The 27,548-nt window shown below is 60.4% G+C and overlaps 3 protein-coding genes across 3 annotated transcripts; all 3 read left to right on the top strand.

The window, feature by feature from the left end:
• The first annotated feature begins 767 nt into the window (after nt 1-767).
• Nucleotides 768-11,882, top strand: Atp13a1 (ATPase 13A1). Its single transcript, XM_048342676.1, has 26 exons — nt 768-1,180; nt 3,217-3,306; nt 3,396-3,586; nt 4,479-4,551; nt 4,782-4,937; nt 5,020-5,089; nt 5,251-5,357; nt 5,540-5,669; nt 5,830-5,885; nt 6,263-6,389; nt 6,473-6,610; nt 6,700-6,820; nt 7,005-7,162; nt 7,357-7,532; nt 7,609-7,719; nt 7,951-8,076; nt 8,510-8,618; nt 9,038-9,237; nt 9,309-9,405; nt 9,852-10,006; nt 10,074-10,188; nt 10,268-10,464; nt 10,950-11,092; nt 11,176-11,287; nt 11,374-11,517; nt 11,596-11,882. Exons 1-26 carry the CDS (start codon nt 794-796, stop codon nt 11,704-11,706), a joined length of 3,600 nt encoding a protein of 1,199 aa, XP_048198633.1. The 5' UTR covers nt 768-793; the 3' UTR covers nt 11,707-11,882.
• A 1,109-nt stretch (nt 11,883-12,991) lies between these two features.
• LOC125348961 (GEM interacting protein) lies at nt 12,992-22,612 on the top strand. Its single transcript, XM_048342675.1, is given in 24 exon segments — nt 12,992-13,083; nt 13,167-13,197; nt 14,059-14,131; nt 14,924-14,999; nt 15,094-15,151; nt 15,369-15,494; nt 15,580-15,644; nt 15,739-15,846; nt 16,613-16,693; nt 16,787-16,957; nt 17,048-17,185; nt 17,713-17,909; nt 18,196-18,299; nt 18,370-18,459; nt 18,677-18,754; nt 18,898-19,052; nt 19,250-19,438; nt 19,543-19,680; nt 19,773-19,969; nt 20,194-20,542; nt 21,962-22,025; nt 22,136-22,347; nt 22,349-22,392; nt 22,394-22,612. Coding segments are annotated over 24 exon segments (2,835 nt in total). The 5' UTR covers nt 12,992-13,068; the 3' UTR covers nt 22,470-22,612.
• Nucleotides 22,613-23,872: 1,260 nt separating this feature from the next.
• On the top strand, nt 23,873-26,920 carry Lpar2 (lysophosphatidic acid receptor 2). Its single transcript, XM_048340896.1, has 3 exons — nt 23,873-23,992; nt 24,709-25,450; nt 26,357-26,920. Exons 2-3 carry the CDS (start codon nt 24,709-24,711, stop codon nt 26,665-26,667), a joined length of 1,053 nt encoding a protein of 350 aa, XP_048196853.1. The 5' UTR covers nt 23,873-23,992; the 3' UTR covers nt 26,668-26,920.
• The last annotated feature ends 628 nt before the right edge of the window (nt 26,921-27,548 follow it).

Below are 27,548 nucleotides of genomic sequence, written 5' to 3'. Positions count from 1 at the left end.
CGGATTTACGGAATTGTAACACCTTTGTACAACTATTTAATAATAATAAAGATGTAAAGTTTTCTAGACACCTGTATTTCATGCCTGTAATCCCACTTACTCAGGTTAATACCTGAGAATCGCTGTTCGAGGCCAGCCCAAACAGGTAAGCCCATGCCACTCTACTCTTCAAAAAACTATCAAAAAAAGGTGGGATTAGAGCTGTGGCTCCAGTGAAGGAGCGTTTGCTTTGAGCCCCAAAGCTCAGGGACAGCGCCTAGGCGGAGCTCAAGCCCCAGAAACACCGGTACCAAAAAAAAAGATACATAAAATAATATTGGCCCTGGAAACTCTAGCTCGGATCAAGAAACCTGCAAGCTTGGCCCCGCCCATCGTAGGCCCGCCTCACGTCGGTCTAGCGTCCCTCGAAAGCCCCGCCCACTCACGGGCACGCCCCCACGTCAGTCAAGCAACACGTCCTCTGGAGATTGCTCGTCTCTTCCGGTTCAGGCTGTCATGGCGGCGCCCAGCACGTTCGACTAGCCTACAACTTTTCCAGTCCTAGTCTGGCGTGGCATTACGGACAAGACAACCTATGCTTTACAGACCCGCTCGGTCATGGCTGCGTACTGTCTCTTCTTCCGGCCACAATCCGTTGTGGAGGTGCCCTGAATAAATAGTTCCGGGATGGGCTCCGTCACAGAGGCACCTCCCAGGTTCCGGTCCTTGCAAGGCGGCGCTCCGGGCTCACCGGAAGTAGAAAAGCGGAAGTGGGCGGGGCCTTTGTCCGGAAGCCAGCCCGGCGCTGGGGAAGATGGCGGCGGTGGGCAACGCGGTGCCTGCTGGGGCCCGGCCTCACGGTGCCCAGCCTAGCGGGCAGCCCAAGCCTGGGCCGCAACCGCGCGCGCTCCTTGCCGCCGGGCCGGCGCTTGTAGCGAGTGGCGATGAGCTGGTGGCCGCCGTGTGGCCGTACCGGCGGCTGGCGCTACCGCGGCGCCTCACGGTGCTGCCGTTCGCGGGGCTGCTGTACCCGGCCTGGCTGGGCGCCGCGGCCGCCGGCTTCTGGGGCTGGGGCAGCAGCTGGACTCAGGTCCCCGAGGCCGCGCTGCTAGTGCTCGCCACGGTCTGCCTCGCGCACGCGCTCACCGTCCTGTCGGGTCATTGGTCCGTGCACGCGCACTGCGCGCTCACCTGCACCCCGGTAAGTGCGCGCGCTTGGAGCACGCGGGCGCCTCCGCCTCCTTCCCGCTGGGCCCGGCCCGCGGCCGGTCCAGATACTCTGGCCTGTGGGGCCTGGGCCCCCAGAGGCGTCCTCTCCGTCCTAGCGGTCGACCCAGCCTCAGCCCCGGCCCCGCGACCGCCATGGACCTGCGGTGCCCCCGCCGTGTGCGTAGCGCTTCTTTCCCTGGAGATGCGACGCGGGTCCGGGCGAGCCGCACTGCTCCTTGCTGTCGAGTGATTTATTCAAAGGGTGAGACCAGATCTAGTAGGGGAGTGGGGGCTTGGATCCCTCTCCCCCGCCCCCCCCCCCGTCTTTCGTGAAGTCTGGTCCTAGAACCCGGTTCCTGCCATCCACTTTTCCACCTTCCTGCATCCTCCTCCTTGCTAGACCCCCGTAATGTGAATTGCAGTTGTTTTTAGTGCTTAAATTGAGGAGGCCTGTTTTGTGAGTAAGCGACTTAGATGGCTTGTCATCTTGCGGCCAAGTCATTGATAAGAGGGGTGATAGAGATGGATGAGTCAGGGTGCAGCAGGCACCGAGTGGTGTGTGGGAGCCACCCCCTGTGCCTGCTCCACCAGGCTCTGGGCTTGGCCTCCAAAGACACCAAGTTTGGAACTCTACACTGACATGTGCCTTCAGTGGGCTTCCCACACGATTGGTCTTCATGAAAGGTGAGTATAGGCCCAGGGCCAGTAGCTCATACCTGCAATCCCAGCTATTCAAGAAGCTGAGTTCCAAGCAGTGAAGTTCCAATCCAGCCAGAGCAAGAAAATCTATGGAGATTCTTCTTCCCAATTTACCAGCAAACAAGAGAAAATGAAGCTGTGGCTCAGGTAGTAGAGTGATAGATAGCCTTGAGTGTCCAGGCTCTGAATTCAAGCCTCAGTACTGGCACAAAAATGAAGGCGGCCAGCAGGAAGTAGAAGCCCCTTCCCCTCAGTAGGACTTGTCCCTAGAGAGAGGCCTAGGTGTCTGGGCTTGGTGACTTTCTTAGTACAAAGACATCAGCAAGTGACAGATGAAGGGGAATTGGGAGTGTGAGAGACACTCTGGAACTTCCACTGCCCTTTTAGAAGGCAGCTGAACTTGTGCTCCAGGGCTGGAGAAGCAAGGGATGCTGAGTGTCTCTGCATTCGGAGAGGTGCATCTGGGTTTACTTTCTATCTGTCTGGGACAGTGTTTTTCTTTCTCTCTTCACGGGTTTCATTTTCTCCTGGTGTAAAGTGAAACCCGTAACACCTGCCTCCAGGTGCCACAGTGGGAAGCCAAGGTGACAGCTGCCAGTTTCAGCCTATGTATCACACCTTGTACTTTTCTTCTCTGGCTTTATGAGAATTGAGAGTTGTGCTTCAGTGGCCCATGCTCCCCCTCAAGGGTGGCACTTTGCCAGGGCCCCCAGCATGCTCCCCGCACTCCCAGTCCAGGGTCAGCAGACCAACCCTGGGAAGTGTCCAGCTTACCAGGTGGCCAGAGCGCATGAGCAGAACATTCAAAGCCTCCTGCCTAATGGCATTTGTGGGAGAAAGCTGTCAAGCCCAGCCGTTGATGCTAAAGCGAGATAATGTGGACACAGCAGGGACTGTCACCCGGGAACATTAGAGGAGCAGCCAGGGAGGAGCACTGAGAAGGTGACATTTAAGCAAAGTCCTAAAGGTCCAGACAGAAAGTGGTGTGTGCCATCCTGGATGAGCATTGAGTGAGTAGCAGAGATAATGGAGAAGCTGGGTGGAGCAGAGCTAGCCCATCGGCTCCAATGGGCTTGGCTAGTGGGCATTGAGGAGCTCATGCGCAGGCTCTGGCCACTGTGTGTTCTCAGTCTGCCAGCTTCATTACAGGGGACCAGAGGCTCAGCAGCCTGGTCTCCTTTGTCCCAATGGCTGGTGGGGGGTGGCCAGGCCTACACTGGAGCCCAGAGCCCCATGACATATTTGGAAGGCACCTATGGAGCCCCTGAGCCTAGCCACCCTCCCTTGTGGTTTGAGACAGGCTCAGTGGCTGTGCTTTGCCTCTGGCAGGAGTACGACCCCAGCAAAGCAACCTTCGTGAAGGTGGTCCCGACTCCCAACAACGGCTCCACAGAGCTTGTGGCCTTGCACAGGGACAAGGTAAGGATCGCTTGCCCGGCCTCCCCTGCCAGGCTCAGCAGGTTCCTAGGCTCTGACCTCTGTCATAGAGCCACTTCTGCCTGCCACAGGGGGAAGATGGGCTGGAGGTATTGTCCTTCGAGTTCCAGAAGATCAAGTATTCCTACGACGCCCTGGAGAGAAAGCAGTTCCTCCCAGTGGCCTTCCCTGTGGGCAATGCCTTCTCCTACTATCAGAACAACCGCGGCTTCCAAGAAGAAGCAGAGATACGAGCAGCCGAGAAAAAATTTGGGGGCAACAAGTGAGTCTCTGGGCCCTTAGCAGCCTGCTGCTCTGTTCCGATCCCTGGCGCTCTGCTCTGCTTCAAGTGGAAGGTGCGCATGGCCCCTAGCAGGAGCCACCACAAGGTGACCCTCAGTGCAAGGCTTTACATGAGAGCCTGTCTGGAGGCCTGGTCTTGGGGGCACTTGGCAGGTGCCTTGTCCTCCTTCCTGACTCCGTTGCTTCTCAGGAAATGATGAAGTATGTGCTGATCAAAGCCATCCTCCTCATGCAAGGGTTTATGTTAGGCCACCCCCATCCTGAGGCAGGCAATGCCAATGGCCGGGACAAATGCGCGCCTTGTCACCGTCCTCCAGGGCACCCACCGTCACAGAAGGGAGGGCTCTGCCCTCTAGACTGTGCATGCAGCTGTGGGTTGGTCACCACATTTGGGGTTGTCCCTTTGTTACGAGGCAGGGCAAGGAAGCCCAGGTGGCCTCAGTTGGCAAGTCCCTTAGACTGGACCCACGTACACATGCTGCTATGGAAGACACCTTGGGCCAGGCTCTGAATTCTGGGGCTTTTATTCAGGAAATGATTAAGAAATTCTGGTTCTGGTGGGGTTGGGGGTCTGGGGTTCAGCCCCCTCCTCTCCCCTCAGCTCTTCCTTGCTGTGCTCTGCACCAGTGCAGTGTTCTCAGCCCACACCACCCCCTTGGTGGGGCTGCCAGGGAGCTGGGGTCTGCAAACCCAAGGCCCCGCAGAGGGGGCAGCATACAGGCAGTGGGTGCCCATGGACCAGGTTGGGAAGAGGCCTCCTTAAGTGGAGTCCCTGCAGCTCTTAGAGACTGCTGTGACCACAGGCCAGGCCCTGGGGATAGCGTGGGGTGTGTGGGCTGGGACCCCAGGACCAGATATGCACTATGTTGCAGGGCAGAGATGGTGGTGCCAGACTTCTCAGAGCTCTTCAAGGAGAGAGCCACGGCCCCGTTCTTCGTGTTTCAGGTAAAGCTGTGGCCCAGGCCATGTCCCCGACCCTTTCCTTGCTGATTCCCCATGTGGGACCCGCCAGTCTGCCACCTCCAGCCAGCAATGTCATTGGTGTGGCTCGGGCATCCCCCAGGAGTCTGCACAGGGTCCCTGGGGATGGAGGCACCACCCCCCCGGGGTGCTACGAATGGCCATGTGGGCTGCTATGTTGGGCCAGGCTGGCAGGCACACACGGGTGTCCGCAGGTGTTCTGCGTGGGGCTCTGGTGTCTGGATGAGTACTGGTACTACAGCGTCTTCACACTGTCCATGCTGGTGGCCTTCGAGGCATCGCTGGTACAGCAGCAGATGCGCAACATGTCGGAGATCCGGAAGATGGGCAACAAGCCACACATGATCCAGGTGTGTATGGGACTGCCGCAGTGGTCCAGGTGCGGTGTACCACCCCACTGCCCATGCTGACGTCCAGCCTGCCCCACCCTAGGTTTACCGCAGCCGCAAGTGGAGGCCCATTGCCAGTGATGAGATCGTGCCTGGGGACATTGTCTCTATCGGTGGGCTGAGCCCCTGCCCCTGCCTTGCGTGGCCCACACCTGCCCCGACATGGGCCACCTCCCTCTCCCACACAGTGCCTGCACCAACCCCCTGCCCGACACAGGCCGTGCCCCTCCCCTACATGGTACCTGACCCTGCACCAACTCCCTGCCCTCCGCAGGCCGCTCCCCGCAGGAGAACCTGGTGCCCTGCGATGTGCTCCTGCTGCGTGGCCGCTGCATCGTGGATGAGGCCATGCTCACTGGGGAGTCTGTGCCACAGATGAAGGTGAGGGCAAGGGGCTGTGGTGCCCACAGGGTGGGGGGACATGAGAGAAGCCAAAGGCAGCTGCGGTGTCAGGTGACATGGGCTGAGAAAGCAAGGGGTGGTGCAAGAGGCCGGGGCCAGGCTGCGGGGCAGACCCTGGGGGAGAGAGAGGCCACCCCAGGCTCATCCTCATCTTCCCCTAGGAGCCCATTGAAGACCTGAGCCCCGACCGTGTACTGGACCTGCAGGCCGACTCCCGGCTCCACGTCATCTTTGGGGGCACCAAGGTGGTGCAGCACATCCCACCCCAGAAGGCCACCATGGGCCTGAAGCGTAGGTGCCTCCAGGGGCTGGCCGGGCCTGCCTACCCCACCCCTCGGACCTTCTCCTCTCTAGGGGCCTTGCTACCCCATGGGCCTTCACCCATCCCACATGTGAGCCAGAGGGGTTGGACTGAGGTCAAATGACTGCCATTTGCCCTTTGTCTCCCCAGCTGTGGACAGTGGGTGTGTGGCCTACGTCCTGCGGACCGGATTCAACACTTCCCAGGTACGGGACATGTGGCAGGACTGGGGTGGGATGCAGGTCTCAGACCTCACGTTCCCCGCCCCCCCCCCCCGCCCATGAATTATAGCAGCCACGGCCAGGCCTCAAATCAGAGGCTCAGGAACAGTCTGCTTCCCTGGCTGAGGTTCTGGGGCTCACAGGGCAGGCTCTGTCCCCAAGGCGGCAAGTACATCGACTTGCTCTGAGACTCCTCCAGGCCTGGAAAGCTCCCCTCCATGTCCCCAATGTCCTGCCAGGTCTCTGCCTCCCGTGGGTCCTACACAGGCAACCGCTGCTTTTGTCTAGAGTGAATGTGGCCTGGGTGCTGGGCAGGGGCTAGGGTCCCGCAGGCAACCCGCCAGGAAAGCTCTGTCCCCCAGGGCAAGCTGCTGCGCACCATCCTCTTCGGAGTCAAGAGGGTGACCGCCAACAACCTGGAGACCTTCATCTTCATCCTCTTCCTCTTGGTCTTTGCCATTGCTGCCGCGGCCTATGTGTGGATTGAAGGCAAGTGGCCTAGTCTGCACTCCAGCCTGAGCCCCCCAGCCCCACCCTGGCCCACACCCCAGGCTGAGCAGCTCCTTCCGCAGGCACCAAGGACCCGAGCCGGAACCGCTACAAGCTCTTCCTGGAGTGCACCTTGATCCTCACCTCTGTCGTGCCCCCTGAGCTGCCCATCGAGCTCTCGCTGGCTGTCAACACCTCCCTCATCGCCCTGGCTAAGCTCTGTGGGTGTCTTGATGGAGTGGGGGTGCTAGGTCCTCCAAGCTTGGAACCCTCTGGCTTATCCCCTCACCCCCCTCTCCACCCCTCGCAGACATGTACTGCACTGAGCCCTTCCGGATCCCATTTGCCGGGAAGGTGGAGGTGTGCTGTTTCGACAAGACAGGGACCCTGACCAGTGACAGCCTGGTGGTGCGCGGTGTGGCGGGGCTGAGGCAAGTCCCAAGGGCCCCCCCAGGGGAGGTGGAGGGACACACCAGGCGTGGCCCCAGCCCCACTTCGGGGCAGTTCCCAGGTTCTGCCCATAGCCAGCTCCAGGCCTCCAACCTGGCCTTGCTGACCGGGGTGTGGTGGGTGTCCTGCATGTGCCCCCTGTAACCACCGCTGCCTCCCCAGCAGAGATGGGAAGGAGGTGACCCCTGTGTCCAGCATCCCTGTGGAAACACACCGGGCCCTGGCTTCCTGCCACTCACTCATGCAGCTCGACGACGGCACGCTTGTGGGCGACCCCCTGGAGAAGGCCATGCTAACTGCTGTGGACTGGACGCTGACCAAAGGTGAGCAAGGACACTCTGCGCGGGTGGCAGGTGGAGGGAGGCAGGCCTGCTGGCCTGCCCTGCCTGGCCCTGCCCCTCCAGTCTGGCCGGTGCCTCTGAGCTGGGGTGCTCTGGGAGGGACTGGGCATGAGGGAGCGGGCTTGGCTGCGTGTGCAGAGCAAAGCCCTTCAGTTGTCGCACTTGTCTGTTTCCAGATGAGAAAGTATTCCCCCGAAGTATTAAAACTCAGGGGCTGAAAATTCACCAGCGCTTTCATTTTGCCAGTGCCCTAAAGCGAATGTCCGTGCTCGCCTCCTACGAGAAGCTCGGCTCCACCGACCTCTGCTACATCGCAGCCGTGAAGGGGGCCCCCGAAACCTTGCACCCCATGGTGAGCCAGCCCCAGCCTGCGTGTGGGGAGTGGGGGAGGGAGGTCAGGCTGCCACTGACGTTCCCCTTCCCGGCAGTTCTCTCAGTGCCCACCTGACTACCACATCATCCACACTGAGATCTCCAGGGAAGGAGCCCGCGTGCTCGCGCTGGGCTACAAGGAGCTGGGGCACCTCACCCACCAGCAGGTAAGGCCTGCCTAGTCACCCTGGTTCCCACGCTATGGCCAACCCACCTCCTGCCTCACCTGCCCTGGAGGCCCTGCTCCCCCTGGCACAGGCCTCCTGACCCTGACTCTGATGTGGAGCCATGAGGAGGCGGGGCGGGAGACCCAGTCTTCACCACTCCAAGCACCTTGTGCAGGGCAGAGCCCTCAGGGGGGCCACAGAAGGGACGATGAGGCCCATGTGTGTCCGCAGGCCCGTGAGGTAAAGCGAGAGGCCCTGGAGTGCAATCTCAAGTTCGTCGGCTTTATTGTGGTCTCCTGCCCGCTCAAGGCTGACTCCAAGGCTGTGATCCGGGAGATCCAGAACGCATCGCACCGGGTACAGCTGGGGTCCTGCAGTGCACAGCACAGGGCCACACTAGCTGGGGATGGCCAAAGCCTGGCCTGCCTGTGTTGCCCTGATTGGTGGGGAGGGAGAAGCAGCACCCATCTGTCCAGCAGGCTTTGTGGTCAGTGTTGTCTCAATCAAGTGTAGGGTGTATTTAGGGTGGGAGAAGTGACAGAGGGGCAGAACACAGTGTGACTAGCTCCTACCAGACCAGACATCACAGCACAGTCATCTCATCTCCAGAATGTTTCTCGCACAGGTGGTACCCAGACAGAGGGTCTGGTGGGGAGGTGTTACAGCCTGGGCACATTAGCATCCAGGTGGCCCTAGAGGCTTGTGGGAAGGACCCTGGTCCACATAGCACCAGGCACACCCACCTGGGCAGGCCCTCCACGCCTGCCTAGCCGCCGCCTCTGCCCTACAGGTGGTCATGATCACAGGCGACAACCCCCTCACCGCCTGCCACGTGGCCCAGGAGCTGCACTTCATTGAGAAGGCGCACACGCTCATCCTGCAGCCACCCACCGACAAGGGTGAGGCCTGGCTGTCCTGTCCCGGGGTGGCTCTGAAGGCCATGGCCCTCCCGTGCGGTTTCCACCTCCCCTTCCTAGGAACCACTGGCCTAGTGCTTATCACCAAGACCCATGGGTGCCGGGACTCAAAACTGGAGGATGGGGCCACTGCCCCTCCTGCTCAGGGCAAGTGGCCAGGTGGATTGCCCTGGCCATTCCTGTCCTCTGTGTCTGCATCCGAGGGGCCAGGAGCTGGGGGTGGGGATACAGAGGAGCAGTGGAGAGAGGGTCAGGGACACCCAGTTACTTCCAAAGTGACCACCGTCGCCGCCCTGCATGCCTCGTCCCTGTAGTTGGCCCAGAGTGGGCTGGGTGTCAACCGGGCTCTGGGTCAGGCTGGTGTCCTGCAGGGGAGCCCCTCACCCTAGTGCCCCCTGCAGGCCAAGCATGCAAGTGGCACTCGATCGACGGCAGCATCGTGCTGCCCCTGCTCCCTGGCTCCCCGCGGACGCTGGCCCTGGAGCACGCGCTGTGCCTCACAGGCGACGGCCTGGCCCACCTGCAGGCCACCGACCCGCAGCAGCTGCTATGCCTCATCCCCCACGTGCAGGTGTTTGCGCGTGTGGCACCCAAGCAGAAGGTACGTGCAGGATCGGGCTGGGGCACCCAGGGTCACAGGCAGCCCTCATATCACCTGTCTCTGCCATGCAGGAGTTTGTCATCACCAGCCTGAAGGAGCTGGGCTATGTGACCCTCATGTGCGGGGACGGCACTAATGACGTGGGCGCTCTGAAGCACGCCGACGTGGGTGAGCACCATGTGCGGGTCCTGAGGAGGAGGTTGGAATGCGGTGTGGGAAGAGCACTCAGCAACTCAGATGACACGACAGTCCCAGGGCAGTACGGGGTCCACAAGCCAGGGTGGAGAGGCCCCAGCCTTGGCCTCCCATTCTCAGCTGCCCGGTCCGTGCTGTCCACACCTCCCACCACGCACCTCAAGAAGGGTCCATGAAGAAGGTGGGACAGTGTGTCTGAGCCTGTGATCTTCCTGCCTCAGCCTCTCCTGGCACAGGCGGAAGATGGGTCCCCAGGCTGGCCACTGTGGCAGCTGCAGCCCATGCGTGTGTTCCCCGTTTGCTCAGTTGTGGGGCTTGTTCGTAAGCAGTTTGTAGAAGGAAGGGGGTACTGTTGAGCTCCGGAAGCCAGGCATCCAAGGGGCCAGGCTGCCCCTCAACCTGCAATCCTGCGGCCCCAGGTGTGGCTCTCCTAGCCAACGCCCCAGAGCGGGTGGTGGAGCGGCGACGGCGGCCTCGTGAGGGTCCAAACCTGAGCAACAGCAGCGGCAGGCCCACCTCCAGGGGTGCCAAGCAGAAGCCCATGCCCGCAGAGGAGCTGCCAGCCTCTCAGAGGGTGAGTGTTGGGAGCATGGGTGTGGGCAGCACATGCTGAAGAGGACTAACCCTGCCCCTCCCCACAGGACCGTCTGAGCCAGGTGTTGCGGGACCTTGAGGATGAGAGCACACCTATTGTGAAGCTGGGGGATGCCAGCATTGCAGCCCCCTTCACCTCCAAACTCTCATCCATCCAGTGCAGTGAGTCCTGTTCCCGTTGCCCCGCTGCCCACCCCCCAGCCCTGTGGTGACATGCACCCATGCCTGCCTCTCCCCGCAGTCTGCCACGTGATCAAGCAGGGCCGCTGCACACTGGTGACCACTCTGCAGATGTTCAAGATCCTGGCACTCAATGCCCTGATCCTGGCCTATAGCCAGAGCGTGCTCTACCTGGAGGGCGTCAAGTTCAGCGACTTCCAGGCCACCCTGCAGGGGCTGCTGCTGGCCGGCTGCTTCCTCTTCATCTCCCGCTCCAAGGTGCGCTCTGCCTTGCCTGGCTGGGGTTCAGCCCAGTGCGGGAACCATGGGGACCCACCAGGGGTGGAATGGGGACCACATGGCACAGGATGTGCCCACACGATAGGGCGAAGCCGGGGATCCATGTTTCTGGGCTGTGATGCACAATCAGCAGTAGATGGTATCTAAAGCACAGTGAGAGCGGGGTTAGGGATGTGACACTGTCCCCAAGGCCTTGCCTCGGGAGGTGGTGGGCCTGCCATGGGCATGCGCTGTGCTGGCAAGCCTCAGGGATCCTCCTCTGCTGCCCCCTCAGCAGTGCTCTGAGGCACACAGGGCCACCACACCTGAACCTTTAAGGGACAGTGAGGACGGCCACCCCATCAAGCCCTGTGAGCCAGGTGTGGATATGGGTCCCATGCCATTCCTGCCACTTGCCAGCTGTGATCTGCAGTGGACAGGGGGCCCAGGGCCAGCCCGCCCTGAACGCTGAACCCTGCCTGCAGCCCCTCAAGACCCTGTCCCGGGAGCGGCCTCTGCCCAACATCTTCAACCTGTACACCGTGCTCACGGTGGTGCTCCAGTTCCTCGTGCACTTCATCAGCCTCGTCTACCTGTACCGAGAAGCGCAGGCCCGCAGTCCCGACAGGTGAGTGCCACCTCCTCCTGCTCCGGCCCTGGGTACCAGGCATGCGGGGGGGACAGCCTGATTGACCACACGTGTTCCCGCAGGCAGGAGCAGTTTGTAGATCTGTACAAGGAGTTTGAGCCGAGCCTGGTGAACAGCACAGTGTACATCATGGCCATGGCCATGCAGATGGCCACTTTCGCCATCAACTACAAGGTGAGGCCCAGCCCATGCCTCTGTCTCCCCAGCCCAGGCCACCCACCTCGCTCCCTGTGGGCAGCAGTGTGTCCCTCTGCCCACAGGGCCCGCCCTTCATGGAGAGCCTGCCGGAGAACAAGCCCCTGGTGTGGAGCCTGGCCGTGTCGCTCCTGGCCATTGTGGGCCTGCTGCTTGGCTCCTCGCCCGACTTCAGCAGCCAGTTTGGCCTCGTGGACATCCCCGTGGAGGTGAGGGGCACTGTGGCGGACCCCCCTGTGCCCCCACTTGCTTCCCAGGCTCTGACTCGGCATGCCCTTCTTTTATAGTTCAAGCTGGTCATTGCACAGGTCCTAGTCCTGGACTTTTGCCTGGCGCTGCTGGCTGACCGTGTCCTGCAGTTCTTCCTGGGAGCCCCGAAGCTGAAAGTGCCTTCCTAAGACAGTGGTGCCAGTGCCCACTGCCCTGTGGTTGCCCCAGGAGGGAACACTGACCCCACCCCACCCCCAGCCCTGGGGAGGCTGCCCGGCCTCACCCATCTGAGACTGAGCTGGCACCTTGGGCCTGCAGCCCAGGCTGGTACCTTTGATGAATAAAGCAGCATCAGAGATTTTAAGATGCCCTGCCTCCATCTTGTCTGTCCCCTGGGGTCAGCCTTCGCCACCCCCACCCCCCCACCACACACAAAGGGAAGGGAAGGACACAGCATGTTCCCCCCTACAGCTGGCTGGACTCCTGGCCGTCAGAGCACGTTTCTCTACTTTCTGTTCCCCATGGTGATGTTCTGGCCCCAGGAAGTTTGGAATTGGTGCTGTTCCTGCTTGTGGTATGAGCTGACAGCACACCTCCCACACCTCCACCCAGGGGTCAGCACCAGCCTCGGGGCAGAGTGCTTGTGTCACAGGGATGGCACTGGCCGAGGGCCCTACTGGACTATGGTCCAGAAGCCGGGCTCAGCGTTGGCACAGCCCTTAGGAGGTCAGGAATTGTGGGTGGTGGAGGCAGCTGCTCAAGAAGTGCAGTTCACATGTGCCTCTGGATGGGTGTGGCGCACCCTCACAAGGCGCAAGACTCTGGGACTTCCATGCCCTCTTCCCAGCAGCCACGTGTCTCCAGGCCCCGTGGCCAGCACAATGAGGAAGACCTGGACACAGGAGGGAAATAAGGGCAGGAGCCAGTGCTGGTGGAGACCCAGGACCTGGGGATGGCAAAGGCCTGTGGCACCATCTAGGCCCTGTACTGTTGGTCCCTGGGCAGAGATGAGCCCGGGGCGGGGTGGTCTGGTGGTCACCGCGGGTCAGGACTGGGCCCTGGCCACGGGGCCTGCGGGGCCTCGGGCCTCCGAGAGGGGGCGATGTGGCCCTGTCAGGTGCTGAGTCCTATCTGTAGCACGCCCTGGCCGGGTGTGGCCATTCAGGATTGCCCCTCGGGAAAGGGCGGGCGCGGGGTTGCCTGCGGGGCGAGCCCAGGCTGAAGGGCGCCCGAAGCCACCGCCCCCGTCCCAGTCCCAGTCCCCTACACTAGCAGCCCGAAGCGCCCCGGAGCCACACACACACACACTTGCGGCACTCTCTTCCGGCTGGGGGCGTGGCCTCCTGCGGCACTGGCGCTTCCAGGCTGGGGGGTGTGGCGGTGGGCGTGCCGCCCCGGGCACTCGCGCTTCCTGGTGGTGGCGGGCGTGGCCTCCGAGGGGCGGGATGAGGGGAGCGGGGGCGTTGGCGGCGCCGGAAACCCGGGCCGGAGGGGTGGACGCGCGGCATCCTCCGCGTCCCGTCTGCTGAGACCCCCGAACCTAGGCATGGATGCGGCGGAGCCAGGTAAGGGGGGCCGGGGAGCAGGACTGCCCGCGGCGGCCGCCCCTCGCTTCCTAGCCCAGGAAGCCCACCTGTCACTCCCCCAGGATATCCGAGAGGAGACTCGGTTTTCCAATGGTAAGGACGCAGGCGACCTTGACTGTGGGACCCCAAAGCCGGGAGGGACGCTGGACACCCAGCCCTTCCTCGCGCCTGGAGAGCCCTCACCCCGGACGCTGGGGGACAGGGCCCAGGAAGGGGAAGTGGCTGCTTCTGAGTTTGTATGATGGGGGCAGGGTGTCAGGACACTGTTGGGGAGGCTGGGGGGGGAACCCCACGTGGCCCCCATCACCCCGGGGTGAGGGAACATCTCTCATCTGGGGCCCTCCGAGGGGGCCAGCACAAATGTGTCAAGATCCAACTTGTATGTCCCGTTGCCTTTGTGTCTGTTGTCTTGAGTGTCTCGCAGCCCTCAGGTCCCTGGTGATTTCAGCCTGTGGTGTGTACCGTGTTTGTGCCCCAGGCTCTGGGCCTGTGTGTGCCACGTGTATTTCCATCTGTCTGGCCCAGGGAAACCTGTGCTGTTCCATTGTCAAGCTGGCTTTCTCCTCCTGGACAGCCCCAAGCTGTATCTAGGGCGTCTGTTTAGTTGTCTGTGTGGGTGCCTCTTTGCTCTGACCAGCTGCCTGTGCCTGGCTGGATCTGGGTCCATCTGCCTGCTTGAGCTGGCAGGGGTTCCTCCATTCCACACTTCACACACTGGAGAGTGGAGATAGGACTCTCTCTCTCTCTCTCTCTCTCTCTCTCTCTCTCTCTCTCTCTCTCTCTTTCTCTCTCTCCCCCTTGCTCTCTCTCTCTCTCTCTCCTCTCTCCTCTCTCGCTCTCAGACTGCTGGGGGTCCCCACTGCCAAGTGACGGGTGGAGGGAGGCAGTGATTGGCCTGGTGTTACACTCCCCTCCTCCTCCCCCCAACCCCTGGGACTCCCCCCTCCTCACCAGCTCCTGAGAGCAGAAAGAGGTACAGTGACATCTTCCGGAGCCTGGACAACCTCGAGATCTCCCTGGGGAACGTGTGAGTCTGAGCCTGGGTCACGCACATCCCATCAGGGTCCCCCAAATCCCTAACCATCTGGGTGCCCTGAAGCCCCATTTGGAACCTGCAAACGCCCTGACCCACTTTTCTAATAACCTGAGCAGTCTGAGATGGGACTCTTCCACAAGGCCTCTGTCTCCCAGGTGTTTGGGATATATAAGTATGGCAGCTATATCCCCACCTAACCTGCTTTTAACCCTTTAAATGGATGTAATCCTCATTCCATGGACACCAAAGTTACCTAGTTCCCCTCAAACCTTTTATCAAGTTATATCAAAAATCTCACTTGGAAGGATGCTCATGGCTCATGCCTGTCATCCTAGCAATTCAGGAGGCTGAGATCAGAGGATCAAGGGTCAAAGCCAGCCCAAGCAGGAAATTCCATGAGACTCTTTTCTCCAATTAACCACCCCAAAAAAGTCAAAAGTGGAACTACGGCTCAAGTGGTAGAGTGCCATCCTTGAGGGGAAAAAGCTAAAGGACAATGCCTAGGCCTGCACACACACTAAACACCTTCACCTGGGTGGAAATGTAGCTTGGCGATAGAGCATTCATCTAACGTGTTTAGGGCCCTGTATTCATTCCTCCTGCCTCTCCCCTCAAAAAACCTCCCACTTACCTGGTTCACCTAAATTCTCAGATGTTCCAGATACAAGAGATGCCCAGAGTTGACATCCAAAACTGTCCCCTAAACTATCCTAGGGTCCCCAGTGCCTCCTTCCCATAGGACAAACTGGGCAGAGGTAGCCAATCTGACACCTTTGTCCCCAGAACCTTTGAGACGCTGGGTGGAGATGCAGTCCTACCAGAAAACACAGAACCTGCTGAGATTGTCACAGCCACAGCGGTGGGTGGGGTGTGGGGGGACAGGGAGAGGAGCCCTTGGGGAGGGTGAGCCCTGTCCTGCTTGCTCCTGAATGCTGTTTCTCCCCTGCCACCAGACTAGTGAATCCAGCTCTAAGAGTGGCCCCTCCTGGGGCAGTCCTGTTCCCCTCACAGGTAGGGGGGGCTTTGAGGGGAGGATGGGGGGGGGTCCTATGCCGGGCATTGTACAGATACAAGGGACATGGCAGGACACACAGCAGATAAATTGTATAAAATAACAGTGGAGACAGTGATGCCAAAGGGTGGTTTGTGGAGCCATGAGGGGACAGAACAGGGGCTCCTGGACGGTCTGGGGGGCTCAGAGTTCAGATATCCACCCGATCCTCCCCAGGAGAAGAACTGGACTTGAGACTCATCCGGACCAAGGGGGGTGTCGACACAGCCCTGGACTATGCTAAGACATGGAGCCGCTACGCCAAGGAGCTGCTGGCCTGGACGGAGAAGAGAGCAGGCTATGGTGAGGGCTCTTTCTGCTCAGCCCCACCCCCCCTCACTGGCCCACACCACACCTGGACCCAGACTCCCATTGTCTCCCCCTGCAGAACTGGAGTTTGCTAAAAGCATCGTGAAGATTGCAGAAGCTAGCAAAGTCTCCATCCGCCAGCAGGTAGTGGTGACCAGAACTCCTCAGCTCCCCCTCCCTCAGCCCTGACCACCCCCCCCCCCCAATCTTAAGTGTACTCTTATCATCCATCTGCCAGAGCCACATGCCGCTACAGTACATCTACACCCTGTTTCTGGAACATGACCTCAACCTGGGAGCCCTGGCCATGGAGACTGTGGCCCAGCAGAAGAGAGATTACTACCAGGTGTGTGTCGGGGGCGGGGGGGGGGGGGGGTGGGGGGGAGGCGCTGATCACGCCAGCACCAATCCCTTTGCTCCTTGCAGCAGGGGAGGGAGTCACAGCTTCCATCATCTACCTTTCATTGATGCGGAAGCTAAGGCCCAGTGCTACTCAGGAACTTGCCCAAGGTTACCCAGCAGGGAGTCAAACTGGGCTAACTGTGTGATTGCAAAATGGTGCGATTTGTGGGTGAGGAGGGTTGAGGGTATGGAGTGTCCACAGGAAGAAAACCGCAGGGAACCTGGGTGATCACCTCTGCTCCTGGATTCTGGTGTGTGGGAGACAGGACAGGCCCTAGTGGCTCACGCCTGTAATCCCAGCTGCTCTGGAGGCTGAGGTCTGAGGATGGCAATTCAAAGCCAGCCCGGATGGGAATGTCCATGAGACTCTTATTTCCAATGAAGCCAAAAAAGCCAGAAGTGGAGCTGTGGCTCAAGTGGTAGAGCTAGAGCACCAGCCTCAAGTGGAAAAGCTCAAGTTCAGCGCCCCAAGCCCTGAGTTCAAGTCCCAATAATAGTGCACACACACAAAAAAGAAAACAGTGTCCCAGGTACCAAGACCCCTGGATTCAATTCCTGGCACTGCAAAATCAGAAGAGGGTTCAGTGGAGGAGAGGCCCAGGGGCCCAGGAATGGGTCCAATGGGTGATGCCTGTCGAGCGTACTTCCGGAGGCGTGACCACCTCCTTCCTGCCCTCCCATTCCCCTCCCCTCCCTCCCTCTTTCACCAGCCCCTGGCCGCCAAACGCACAGAAATTGAGAAATGGCGCAAGGAATTCAAGGAGCAATGGATAAGGGAGCAGAAGCGGATGGTGAGGCCCGTCCTCACCCTCCCTTGGGGAGGGGCCAGCAGGCTGAAGCCTGAGGGTGTGTGTGTGTGCTGACCTTTACCTGTGATCCCCCAGAACGAGGCAGTGCAGGCCCTGCGCCGGGCCCAGCTCCAGTACCTGCAGCGCAGCGAGGAGCTGTGGGCGCGCTCCCAGGGCTCTCCGGAGGACCTGGGGCCCCAGGCCTCGCCCACACCCAGCAAACAGCAAGAGAGGCGGCGGCGCTCCAGAGAGGAGGCCCAGGCCAAGGTGAGGACTGGGCCCCATTCTCCTCGGTGTGGAGCACCCCCTACGCCCCGCTGCCCTCCACATGTGCCCCCTCGGCCTCGATTTCCCCAGGCACAGGAGGCTGAGGCCCTGTACCAGGCCTGCGTCCATGAGGCCAATGCCCGGCAGCAGGACCTGGAGAGGGCCAAGCAGCGGATTGTGTCACATGTGCGCAAGCTGGTGTTGCAGGGGGATGAAGTGCTGAGGCGGGTGAGTCGTCCAACCATTTCACCGGTGCTCCAGCGGGGTGCTCCTACCCACAGCCCCTAGGTCCCCAGAACTCAGCACACTCCTCCCTGGCCAGTTCATCTGGAGTCTGTAGCGTATGACCACACTCTGCTCAGCCTGGCACACCCCACCACTGACTAGGCCACTAACCAGGGCCTAACAGGTGGCAGGCCCCACCCTGAGCACTGACCAATAGGGCCAAGCTCCACCCCCAGGGGGCTCCTCCCCAGGGCACTGGGCCACCCCTCAAGCACTGACCAATAGGGAAAGCTCCACCCCCAGGAGGCTGGGCTCCACCTCTATCACTGACCAATAGGGACACAGTTCCACCCCAGCTGTGGCTTCTCCTCCAATCGTCCCCAGACTCTGCCCACTCCTCACCTTAAGGTAACCAATAAGGACCTCCCCACCTTAAGATAACCAATAAGGACCTGACTCTCCCCCTCCCCCTCTGGCTCCTCCCATCACCCCAGGCCCCGCCCCTCCTTGATACATCTGTTCTGGGACAGGTGACCCTGGGCCTGTTTGGGGTGCGTCGGGCGCAGGCTGAGCGTGGTCCCCGGGCCTTCTCCGCCCTGGCCGAGTGCTGTACACCCTTCGAACCCGGCCAGCGCTACCAGGAGTTTGTGCAGGCCCTGCGGCCTGAGGCCCCGCCATCCCCACCAACCCCCTTCTCCTTCCAGGAGTTCTCACCACCCAGGTACAGGTAGGGCCCTTCCCCTTCACACTGGGTTGGGGGCAATCCTGAGTGCTCCTGGGAAGAGAACTCAGTGTCTCAGGGTACCTTAGCACTCACAGTTCTTGGGTTTTGAGGTGTTTTCCTGGGGCGAGGGAGGGGGTCCCCAGTCCTGGGAGAGTCAGGACTTCTAGAGCCACTGCACTCAAAGAGCCTGGATACCATGGACCTGGGAGCTGGTAAACCCAGGGCCTGTCTGGGTGCTGCCACCTGAGTCCGATTTCCTGGGATCCAGCGCTCTCCCCTCTCCTGGTAGCTCCGTGGACATGAAAAAGAAGCTCTCCGGGCCCCCACTTCCAAAGCTGGACGAGGGGTCTGCAGAGCGAGGCCTTTGGGAGGACGCATGCGTGGGCTGCCGGGGTAAGCACAGCCAGGGCCCTGGGGAGTGGCATGGAGTGTGGGCAGTCCTTACCAGCCTGTCCCCACCCAGGGACGCCAGGCCACGTGCCCAGCAGTGACGCAGACAGCGTTGGTGGTGGCAGTGAGTCTCGATCCTTGGACTCTCCCACTTCCAGCCCAGGTGAGGATAGGCCAATCACTGACCTTCTGTCCAAACCTGCCCTCTGACCTCTGACCTAGCCTCCACCTATTTCCTCTACCTCTGATCCATGCCCTTGATGAATGGGGTTTCTGGGCCACTCTGAACTCCACTCCTTCGCTTCTGACCTCTCCCTAAGGAGGGTTTTCCGGAGGTGGTCCTACAGTACTCTCCTGACCCTGTGACCCTATGACCCCAGGCCCTGGCACTCGGAGGTTAGTGAAGGCCGCATCCACAGGCACCGAGTCCTCAGATGACTTTGAGGAGCGAGACCCGGGTGAGAAAGGGAGGGATGCAGGCCTGACAGGCACAGCCGGGGTGGACAAGGCGCCTGACTCAGGCTCCCTCCAGATCTGGGAGATGAGTAGGAGAGCGGGGCACGGCCTGGTGGACAAGGTGCCTGACTCGGGATCCCTCCAGATCTAGGAGATGGGCAGGAGAATGGGCTCAGCAGCCCCTTCAGGAAATGGTCCCTGTCTCCTGCGGCGCAGACCCACCGACTCCGCCGGCTGCGGGGCCCAGCCAAGTGCCGCGAGTGCGACACCTTCATGGTCAGCGGGACCGAGTGTGAGGAGGTGTGGCCTCCGTTGACCCTGACCTGATGACCTCTCTGAACTAAGATCTGTACTGCCTTCTGGTCTCTGGCCCCCCCCCCCAAACCCAACCTGACAGTTTCCTCTCTCTGAGGCTTCCCAATCCTTGTCGGTCCCAGGGCCCTATTCTTGCCCCACTGACCCCAGTGACCTCTTGACCCTGTGCCCTTGACCCCCAGTGTTTCCTGACCTGCCACAAGCGCTGTCTGGAGACTCTGCTTGTGCTGTGTGGACGCCGGCGGCTCCCAGCCAGGACGCCCCTGTTTGGGGTGGACTTCTTGCAGCTACCCCGGGACTTCCCTGAGGAGGTCCCCTTTGTGGTCACCAAGTGCACGGGGGAGATTGAACACCGCGCCCTTGGTGTACAGGTAGCCTCTCCACTGTGGGCCCGGCTGTCCGTCCTCACAGGGGACCTGCCCTGTCTATGTCCACATCACCAGCTGGGTGTCCCCTCCCCTCTCGCCTCCCCCAGGGCATCTACCGAGTCAGCGGATCCCGGGTCCGAGTGGAACGGCTATGCCAGGCCTTTGAGAATGGCCGAGCCCTGGTAGAACTTTCTGGAAACTCACCTCATGACATCACAAGTGTCCTCAAGAGGTTCCTCCAGGAGGTGGGTACTCTGAGAGGTAGTAGCCAGGCAGACTTAGGCTGGGGAGTCCCTCCCAGGCCATATACCCACACTTGTGTCCCCCTGTCCCCCAGCTCACCGACCCTGTGGTCCCCTTCCACTTGTACGACGCCTTCATCTCTGTGGCTAAGACCCTGCACACGGATCTTTGGGACAGCCCCTGTGCTCCCAGTCCCCACGCTGAGGTGATCCACACACTGAAGACCCTCCTGGTACACCTGCCTGGCTCCAACTACAACACCTTGCGCCACCTGGTAGCACACTTGTTCAGGTATGGGCTGGCCCCTCCCTGCTCTTGTGACCCCTCCCCCACGATTGACCTTTGACCTGTTCACCGGGTCCCATGGGTTCTGCAGGCTGTGGTCTGGAGGCTACAAGCCTCAAATGGTGACAAGTGGCATGACTGATGGGGCCAGGCTGCCCTGCATGTTCTGCCCTTCCCCTTGTCCAGCGGCCTCCTGCCCCTGCTGACACTTGTCTGCACCCTGTCCTCAGGGTGGCCGCACAGTTTGAGGAAAACAAGATGTCTGCCAACAACCTGGGCATCGTGTTTGGGCCCACGCTACTGCGGCCGCCGGAGAGCCTGAGGGCCGCGGGCATGGGCTCCGTCACCTGCCTGCTGGACTCTGCCCGCCAGGCCCAGCTGGTGGAGTTCCTCATCACCAACTATGAACAGATCTTTGGAATGGACGAGCTCCCCCTGGCCACCGAGCCTCTGCCCCCGGACCCCAACCCTACCCAAGGGCCCCCCACGGCCAGCTCACAGCCCCCAGCCATAGCCTCCCATGCCAGCCCAGCCCCCACACCCCACAGTGCCCTGGAGGAGGCCATGCACAGCCCCAAGGTAGGAGCCTGCCGGGCCCAGAGAGATGGGTCATGCCTTACCCTGTTTAGTATTCTCTTGTGTGTATGTGTGTGATTGTCAGTACTTGAACACAGGGCCTGGGCACTGTCCCTTATTTTGCCTAAGGCTGGCACTCTGTCACTCAAGCCACAGCTCCACTTCCAGTTTTTGGTGGCTAATTGGGGATAAGAGTCTCACAGACTTTCCTGCCTGGGCTGGCTTTGAACTGTGATCCTCAGGTCTCAGCCTCCCAAATAGCTGGGATTACAGGCGTGAGGTGTGACTCACCAGTGCCCAGTTTGGAAGGTTCACTTGGAACAAAGTTTGGGTAGAGTGAGGGTGGAAGGAACCTTGTGTCCAGGGGAAGACATTCCAGGCTAAGAAAATGGCTAGTGCAAAGGCCCTGGGGTTGAAGCAAGCCTGGTGTGCTCAGAGAACATTCTGTAATGAATAGGTAAGGGAAAAGTAGTTAGAAGGAAGGCTAAGCCCAGAGCCAGTGGCTCATGCTTGTAATCCAAACTACTTAGGAGGCGGAGATCTGAAGATCAGGGTTCAAAGCCAGCCCAGGCAGGAAAGTCTGTGAGATTCTTATCTCTAATTAACTACTAGAAAACCAGAAGTGGTGCTGTGGCTAGTGGTAGAGCATTAACCTCAAGCTGAAGAGCTCAGGAACAGCGTCCAGGCCCAGAGTTCAAGCCCCACGACCAACAAAGAAAAGAAAAAATTGCTCTGCCAAATGCTGTGGATTACATAACCTTGAATAGGTGTGGCCCACCCTTGACCACTTACCTATATCCAGACGTTGGACAGCTATTAATTGCATACCTGCTGTTAGTGAATGCCACCTAGATACACAGCTAAGGCATGTAGCAGGGAAGTGGTCCTTACAATCTAAAGGAACACACTGCTCAAAGGCAGAGCCCACCTATGAACCAGGAAGATGGACTCTCGCTCAGAGCCTGGGCACTGACCCTGAGCTCCAATTCTAGCTGCTGCTGCTGCTTCTTTTGCCAGTCCTGGGACTTGAACTCAGGGCCTGAGCACTGTCCCTGGCTTCTTTTTGCCCAAGGCTAGCACTCTACCACTTGAGCCACAGCACCATTACTGGCTTTTTCTATATATGTGGTGCTGAGGAATCGAACCCAGGGCTTCATGTATACAAGGCGAGCACTTTACCAACTAGGCCATATTCCCAGCGCACCCCCCCCCCCTTTCCAGCTTCTATGGTGGTTCATTGGAGATAAGAGTCTCATGGACTTTCCTGCCCAGGCTGGCTTTGAACCATGATCCTCAGGTTTCTGCCTCCTGAGTAGCTAGCATGACAGGCCTAAGCCCACTGGTGCCTGCCTCAAAGGACTTCCTGTAGCTCTTCCAAGTCTCGAGAAATCTGGGATCACACTTTTGGGGATCTCCCTGCAGATCCCAGCTATGCAGAATGACCTAAGAGAGGAAGGTGAAGATACCCAAGACAGAGGAGGGGGAGGTGAGTGTGCTAGGGACTAACTCAGGTGTTCTTGCAGGGCCCCCAGGGTGGCTGGGGGGGAGGGGGGCTATTTGGAGTAATTGCCCAGCACTGACCCCCCCCCCCAACAGTGTCCAACACAGGCTCCGAGGACCATGTCCTGGGGACACAGTGCCGAGGCCACTTCAGCCGGCAGCCAGTGAAGTACCCACGAGGGGGTGCACGCCCAGTGACCCAACCACTGTCTGGCTTGGCCCTGGTGGCCTCCAGGCTGTGTGAGGAGAGCCCCACAAGGAGCTCGAGAGGACAGGGGCCCGGCCCCACTGCAGCCTCCCCTGAGGGACCCTCCCCTGTGCCACACCCAACTGCCCAAGCACTTTGAGATCACACAGGCTCCTTTCCAAGCCAGACAGCAAGGCTGTGCCCCTGGCCCTGGAGGCCCAATCCCCTGCCTCAGGAAAGTGAGGCCTACTTCTGACCCCCCCCCCCCACCACCCCAGCTCTGGCTCACCCCAACTGGTGGCCAGGCATCAGGCCACAAGTCTGATGGGCCAGTAGGAAAAGGGGCCCAAGGGGTTGTCTGAGGCCCCAAGCATGGGGGGGGGCACATGTCCCAGGATCCCTGTCCCCACCCTGTACCCTGCCAGACACTGTGGTTGCAAATGCCCATTTGGGTCAGAGGTCACTCAAGAGTCAACATGGGTCATGAGATTCTTCTGTCCACCCTCCTGCTGCTTTAACTATGACCTCTCCACCCCCACTCCCCTCCCTGGCCACTCCACACCCTGGTGGTACCTGGGGTCCCCATGACCTCTGAATAAACATTTTCTGGTATCTTCCTGCCTGTCTGTCCCAAGGGAGGGCCAGGGAGGAGGCCACCAACCAAGACATGAGACCCTGTCCCCCCATTTTACCAACCAGGAAAATCCAAGCCTCCCTTGGTCTGATGAGTGTCCATAGCTCAGACTTGTAATCCTAGCTCCTCCGGGAAATGCAGAGGATCACAGGTAGAGCGGACAACCTAGGCAAAAAGTTCAAGACCCCATCACAGCCAACAGCTAGGTGTGGTGACTCACCCCTGTCTTCCAGCTTCTCAGGAGACAGGTCATGATCTCCACCTAGGCTGGGCCTCCCCCCACTCCCTCCTGGCTCTGTCGAAAAGCAAGATCCTATCTCAGTAAAATCACCTAGCAAAAGGCCTGGGGTCTTAAGGGGTCATGAGTTCAGATCCCCTCCATGCCAAATACCCCTGAGGACCTGCGGGCACCTAGGGCTGGGCCTAGAGGCCTTGTGAGTCACACGTCCTGTCCCCATGCTGCCCCACAGAGCCTAGCACACAGCCTAGCATAGATAACCAAGACAATGGGGCTGTGTGCTCCCGCCGTGGGGGCCGCGGCCGGGCGGGGCGAAGCGTGGGGGACCCAGGACTGCGAGGTAGTGGGAGGTGGGGGCCCGGTGGGTTGGACACCAGGGCGGGGACCCCGGGACCCCAGCGTGGGAATTCGGTCCCCGAGTCTGGAAGGTGTGTGGAGGTTGGGGTAGGGGCTCCCGCGCCGGAAATGAAGAGGGCAATGGGAGGGACAGCGAGGCCGGGGGGTGGGGGGGTGGGGACGGGAAATGTGGGGGGCTGTGGTTCCGGATACCCCACTTCTGAGGCCGTGGCCCCGGGGTGGGCGGGGCTTCCCCAGGTGTCGGGGGCGTGGTTACAAGATGCAATGGGCGTGGTCGAAACTAGGGGTGCTGACTGTTCAGGGCGGGGCTTTTCCAGTGACGGTGGGCGTGGCAGGGGCAGGTTGTGGGGGGGGCAGGGTTTTCCCTAGTGGGGTGGGTGTGGCTCCAGGCCACGCCCTCCCCACCTCCCGGGCCTCGGGCTCCAGACGCGCCCGGACGCCGCTGGGTTCCTGGGCTCTGCCGCGCTGGGCCATGGGTCGCCGGCCTGCCTCAGCGCCTCCGGAGCTGGGTCCCAGTGAGGCCTGACGCGCGCCCAGGTAAGGCCAACCCCGGGCGGGACGGCAGGGTGGATGCGGGTCCCGTGCGGGCGAGCCCCTCCTCCGGTCGGGGGCCGCGAAGGCCCCTCGGCTCCCAGCCCTGGCTCCGCTCTTTGTCCCGAAGACCGCGCGGGGGACGGAGGGGGGCGCGCAAAGCTGCCCCGTGCCCCTCCTGTTCCGGGAGCTCGCGCACAAACCCTGGTGCCCGGCTCTGAGTCACCCCGGTGTGGCGGAGCGCTCGGGGCTCAGCCCGGGACCCGCCCCCGGCCTCCGGCCCAGGCCCTCCCGGCCCGCCCGCCGCTCTTGCCCCTTTGTCCTGCACCGGCTCCCCCCACCCCAACCCTGCTCCGAAGTGTGGCTCGAGGGTCGGAATTGGGCGTCGAGGAGCCTGGTTTCGGTCTGCGGATTCAAAACCAAACCAGAACACCCACTGGTCGTCATAAAGTTTTCACTACCAGATAAGAAAGGCTTCTCCTCCAGCTCCGCCCTGCGGGACGCGCTTGTTTTCCAGGTTACCCGGGTCTGCCACATGGCCATCTGCCCATAGTGGCAAGGTTTGTGGCCCACCTACCTGTCCTGCTGCCTGGCTCCGGGGTGCCGCAGCCACCTGCGCCCCCGTCCCCCATCCGCAGCCACCTGCCCCCCCCCCGGGTCCCCCAGTTAGGGCCACCTGCCCCATCACCTCCCTCTGTGTCGGTCTTTCTGTCTCCCCTCAGATGGTTACCATGGACCACTGCTACTACAATGAGACCATCGGCTTTTTCTACAACAACAGCGGCAAGGAGCTCAGCTCACACTGGCGACCCAAGGATGTGGTGGTGGTGGCGCTGGGGCTGACAGTCAGTGTGCTGGTGTTGCTCACCAACCTGCTGGTGATCGCCGCCATTGCCTCCAACCGCCGCTTCCACCAGCCCATTTACTACCTGCTGGGCAACCTGGCAGCAGCCGACTTCTTTGCCGGAGTGGCCTACCTCTTCCTCATGTTCCACACGGGCCCACGGACCTCCCGCCTGTCCCTCCCGGGCTGGTTCCTCAGGCAGGGTCTGCTGGACGCCAGCCTAACCGCGTCGGTGGCCACGCTGCTGGCCATTGCGGTGGAGCGGCACCGCAGCGTGATGGCGGTGCAGCTGCACAGCCGCCTGCCCCCGGGCCGCGTGGTCACGCTCATCGTGGCCGTGTGGGTGGCAGCCCTGGGCCTGGGGCTGCTGCCTGCCCACTTCTGGCACTGCCTCTGTGCCTTGGACCGGTGTTCCCGCATGGCACCCCTGCTCAGCCGCTCCTACCTGGCTGTGTGGGCACTGTCCAGCCTGCTCGTCTTCCTGCTCATGGTGGCTGTCTACACTCGCATCTTCTTCTACGTGCGGAGGCGAGTGCAGCGCATGGCAGAGCATGTGAGCTGCCACCCCCGCTACCGCGAGACCACACTCAGCCTGGTCAAGACAGTGGTCATCATCTTGGGTGAGTGGGCCTTGCCTCACAACAGGGGGGTCAGAGGGCGCTTTACCTGGTTGAGCAGGGGCATGATCTGGGGGAAGAGGGGCTCTCCAAGGAGCTGCTTGGGATGGAAGAGCTCCAGGTAGAGGGCACAGAGAGGAATGCCCGGGGACAGAGCCCAGGGGTCAGCCTGCAAGGCCTTGAAGGTCACATGTAGAGTCCCGCTCTCCTCTATTTCATAGGAAGCCCTCCCCTCTTTAGCAGGGAATATGGTGTACTGGCAGAAAAAGAGTGTGGAGGAGACATCCCACCTACCATCCCCAAAAAGGGACTGGCTTTTTTTCCCCTTTACTGTCAAAGTGTACAGTTTCATATGTAAGGCAGTGAGTATATTTCTTGTTCAACTTGTTACCTCCCCCCTCATTCCCCCCACCCCCGCCTTCCCCTTCCCCAGGGACTTTCTTTTTGTACCGGTCCTGGTCTTGAACTCAGGATCTGGGCTCTGTCCCTCAGCCTTTTCACTCAAGGATAGCATTCTGCCACTTGGAGCCACAGCTCTGCCTCCCCCTTTTTGGTGGAGTTAAAAGTCTCACAGACTTTCTTACCCAGGATTGAACCACGGTCCTCAGATATCAGACTTCTGAGGAGCTGGGATTTGAGGTGTGAGCCACCAGTGCCCTGCTAAGGGATGTCTCTGCTAGCTGTCCAGCCTTTTCCTCAATGAGCTGATTTCCACCTAGAAGCTTCCAGGGCCCTGACCACCTGTGGAGTTAGGTCAAGTGTCTTGTCCTAGTCTTGCTCATGGTGATTGCCAAGCTAGGGCCATGCCAGCTCAGGCACTGCTACTATACGCGGGACCTCCGACCCCTGGTCGGTGGGGACTGGGGCTTCTGGTAGCTCCCCTGGCTCACCTCTGCCTTCGTCCCACAGGGGCGTTTGTCATCTGCTGGACACCCGGCCAGGTAGTGCTGCTGCTGGATGGGCTAGACTGTAAGTCCTGCAATGTCCTGGCCGTGGAGAAGTACTTCCTCCTCCTGGCTGAAGCCAACTCACTTGTCAACGCTGCCGTGTACTCATGCCGCGATGCTGAGATGCGCCGCACCTTCCGCCACCTCCTCTGCTGCTTGTGCCGGCGCCGGTCCCACAAGGCTGCCCATTACTCATCTTCTGCCCAGGCTGGTGCCAGCACTCGCATCATGCTGCCTGAGAACGGCCACCCGCTCATGGACTCAACCCTTTAGGTCCTTGGGACTCACACAGCATGCAACCAGCGCACACATCTAAGGATAGACCTTGGGTCTGGCACGGCCTCACCCCACACCCCCAGGCATGACTTGATGCACCTGCTCCCATACTCGGGGGCCGAGGCCTTGGGGTCATCTCCAAGTGCTGGAAGGAGAGGTAGATGGGGTGCCCACATCTGCTCTCCCATCATCTCAGGTTTTTGGGGTTTGTAATGGACGTTTGTTGTTGTTGTTTGTGGGGCTTGAACTCAGGGCCTGGGTGCTATTCTTGTGCTCCTTACTCAAAGCTAGCATTCTACCACTTGAGCCACAGTGCCACTCTACCACTTGAGCCACAGTGCCACTTCCGGTTTTCTGATGGTGTGTTGGAGATAAAGAATCTCATAGACTTTCCTGCCTGGGCTGGCTTTGAACCTTGATCCTCAGATCTCAGCCTCCTGAGTAGCTAGGGTTACAGGTGTGAATTACCAGCTCCTAGCTTCTGGAGGAATCTTGACGTGGCATCTTCAGGCTCTCCCATGTGTGTATGTCTGTGTATCTGTGTCTGTCTGTGTGTGTCAGCATGCATGTCAGTATTGAGGCCTGGGCCTTGCACTCTTTTTTTCCCACTCAAAGCTGGCACTAACACTTGAGCCACAGCTCCACTTCCAGCTTTCTGCTGGCTAATTGGAGATGAGTCTTATGGATTTTTCTGCCTGGACTGGCTTTGAACCTTGATCCTTAGATTTCAGTCTCCTGAGTAGCTGGGATTACAGGCGTGCTGTGCCTTACCAAGCAGGGCAGTCTGTGCTCTGTGCACGCCCTCTTGCTCCTGCCCTGCCCTTTGGTCACGTGGCGGGCCATCTCCCATCTCATTGCCTATCCCCTCTACCACTTGG

This window comes from Perognathus longimembris, chromosome 3 (genome assembly GCF_023159225.1).
Source record: "Perognathus longimembris pacificus isolate PPM17 chromosome 3, ASM2315922v1, whole genome shotgun sequence".
In the NCBI taxonomy this organism is placed as follows: domain Eukaryota; kingdom Metazoa; phylum Chordata; class Mammalia; order Rodentia; family Heteromyidae; genus Perognathus; species Perognathus longimembris.
This window is presented reverse-complemented; position numbering and strand designations above follow the sequence as displayed.

Bases quoted from the DNA above. Each gene is read 5' to 3' on its own strand.
- Atp13a1 (XM_048342676.1), top strand. From the start codon at position 794: ATGGCGGCGGTGGGCAACGCGGTGCCTGCTGGGGCCCGGCCTCACGGT. The intron at 3,587-4,478 runs GTGAGTCTCTGG...ACTATGTTGCAG, and splicing joins AAAAAATTTGGGGGCAACAA to GGCAGAGATGGTGGTGCCAG. The intron at 7,163-7,356 runs GTGAGCAAGGAC...GTCTGTTTCCAG, and splicing joins GGACTGGACGCTGACCAAAG to ATGAGAAAGTATTCCCCCGA.
- Lpar2 (XM_048340896.1), top strand. From the start codon at position 24,709: ATGGTTACCATGGACCACTGCTACTACAATGAGACCATCGGCTTTTTC. The intron at 25,451-26,356 runs GTGAGTGGGCCT...TTCGTCCCACAG, and splicing joins GACAGTGGTCATCATCTTGG to GGGCGTTTGTCATCTGCTGG.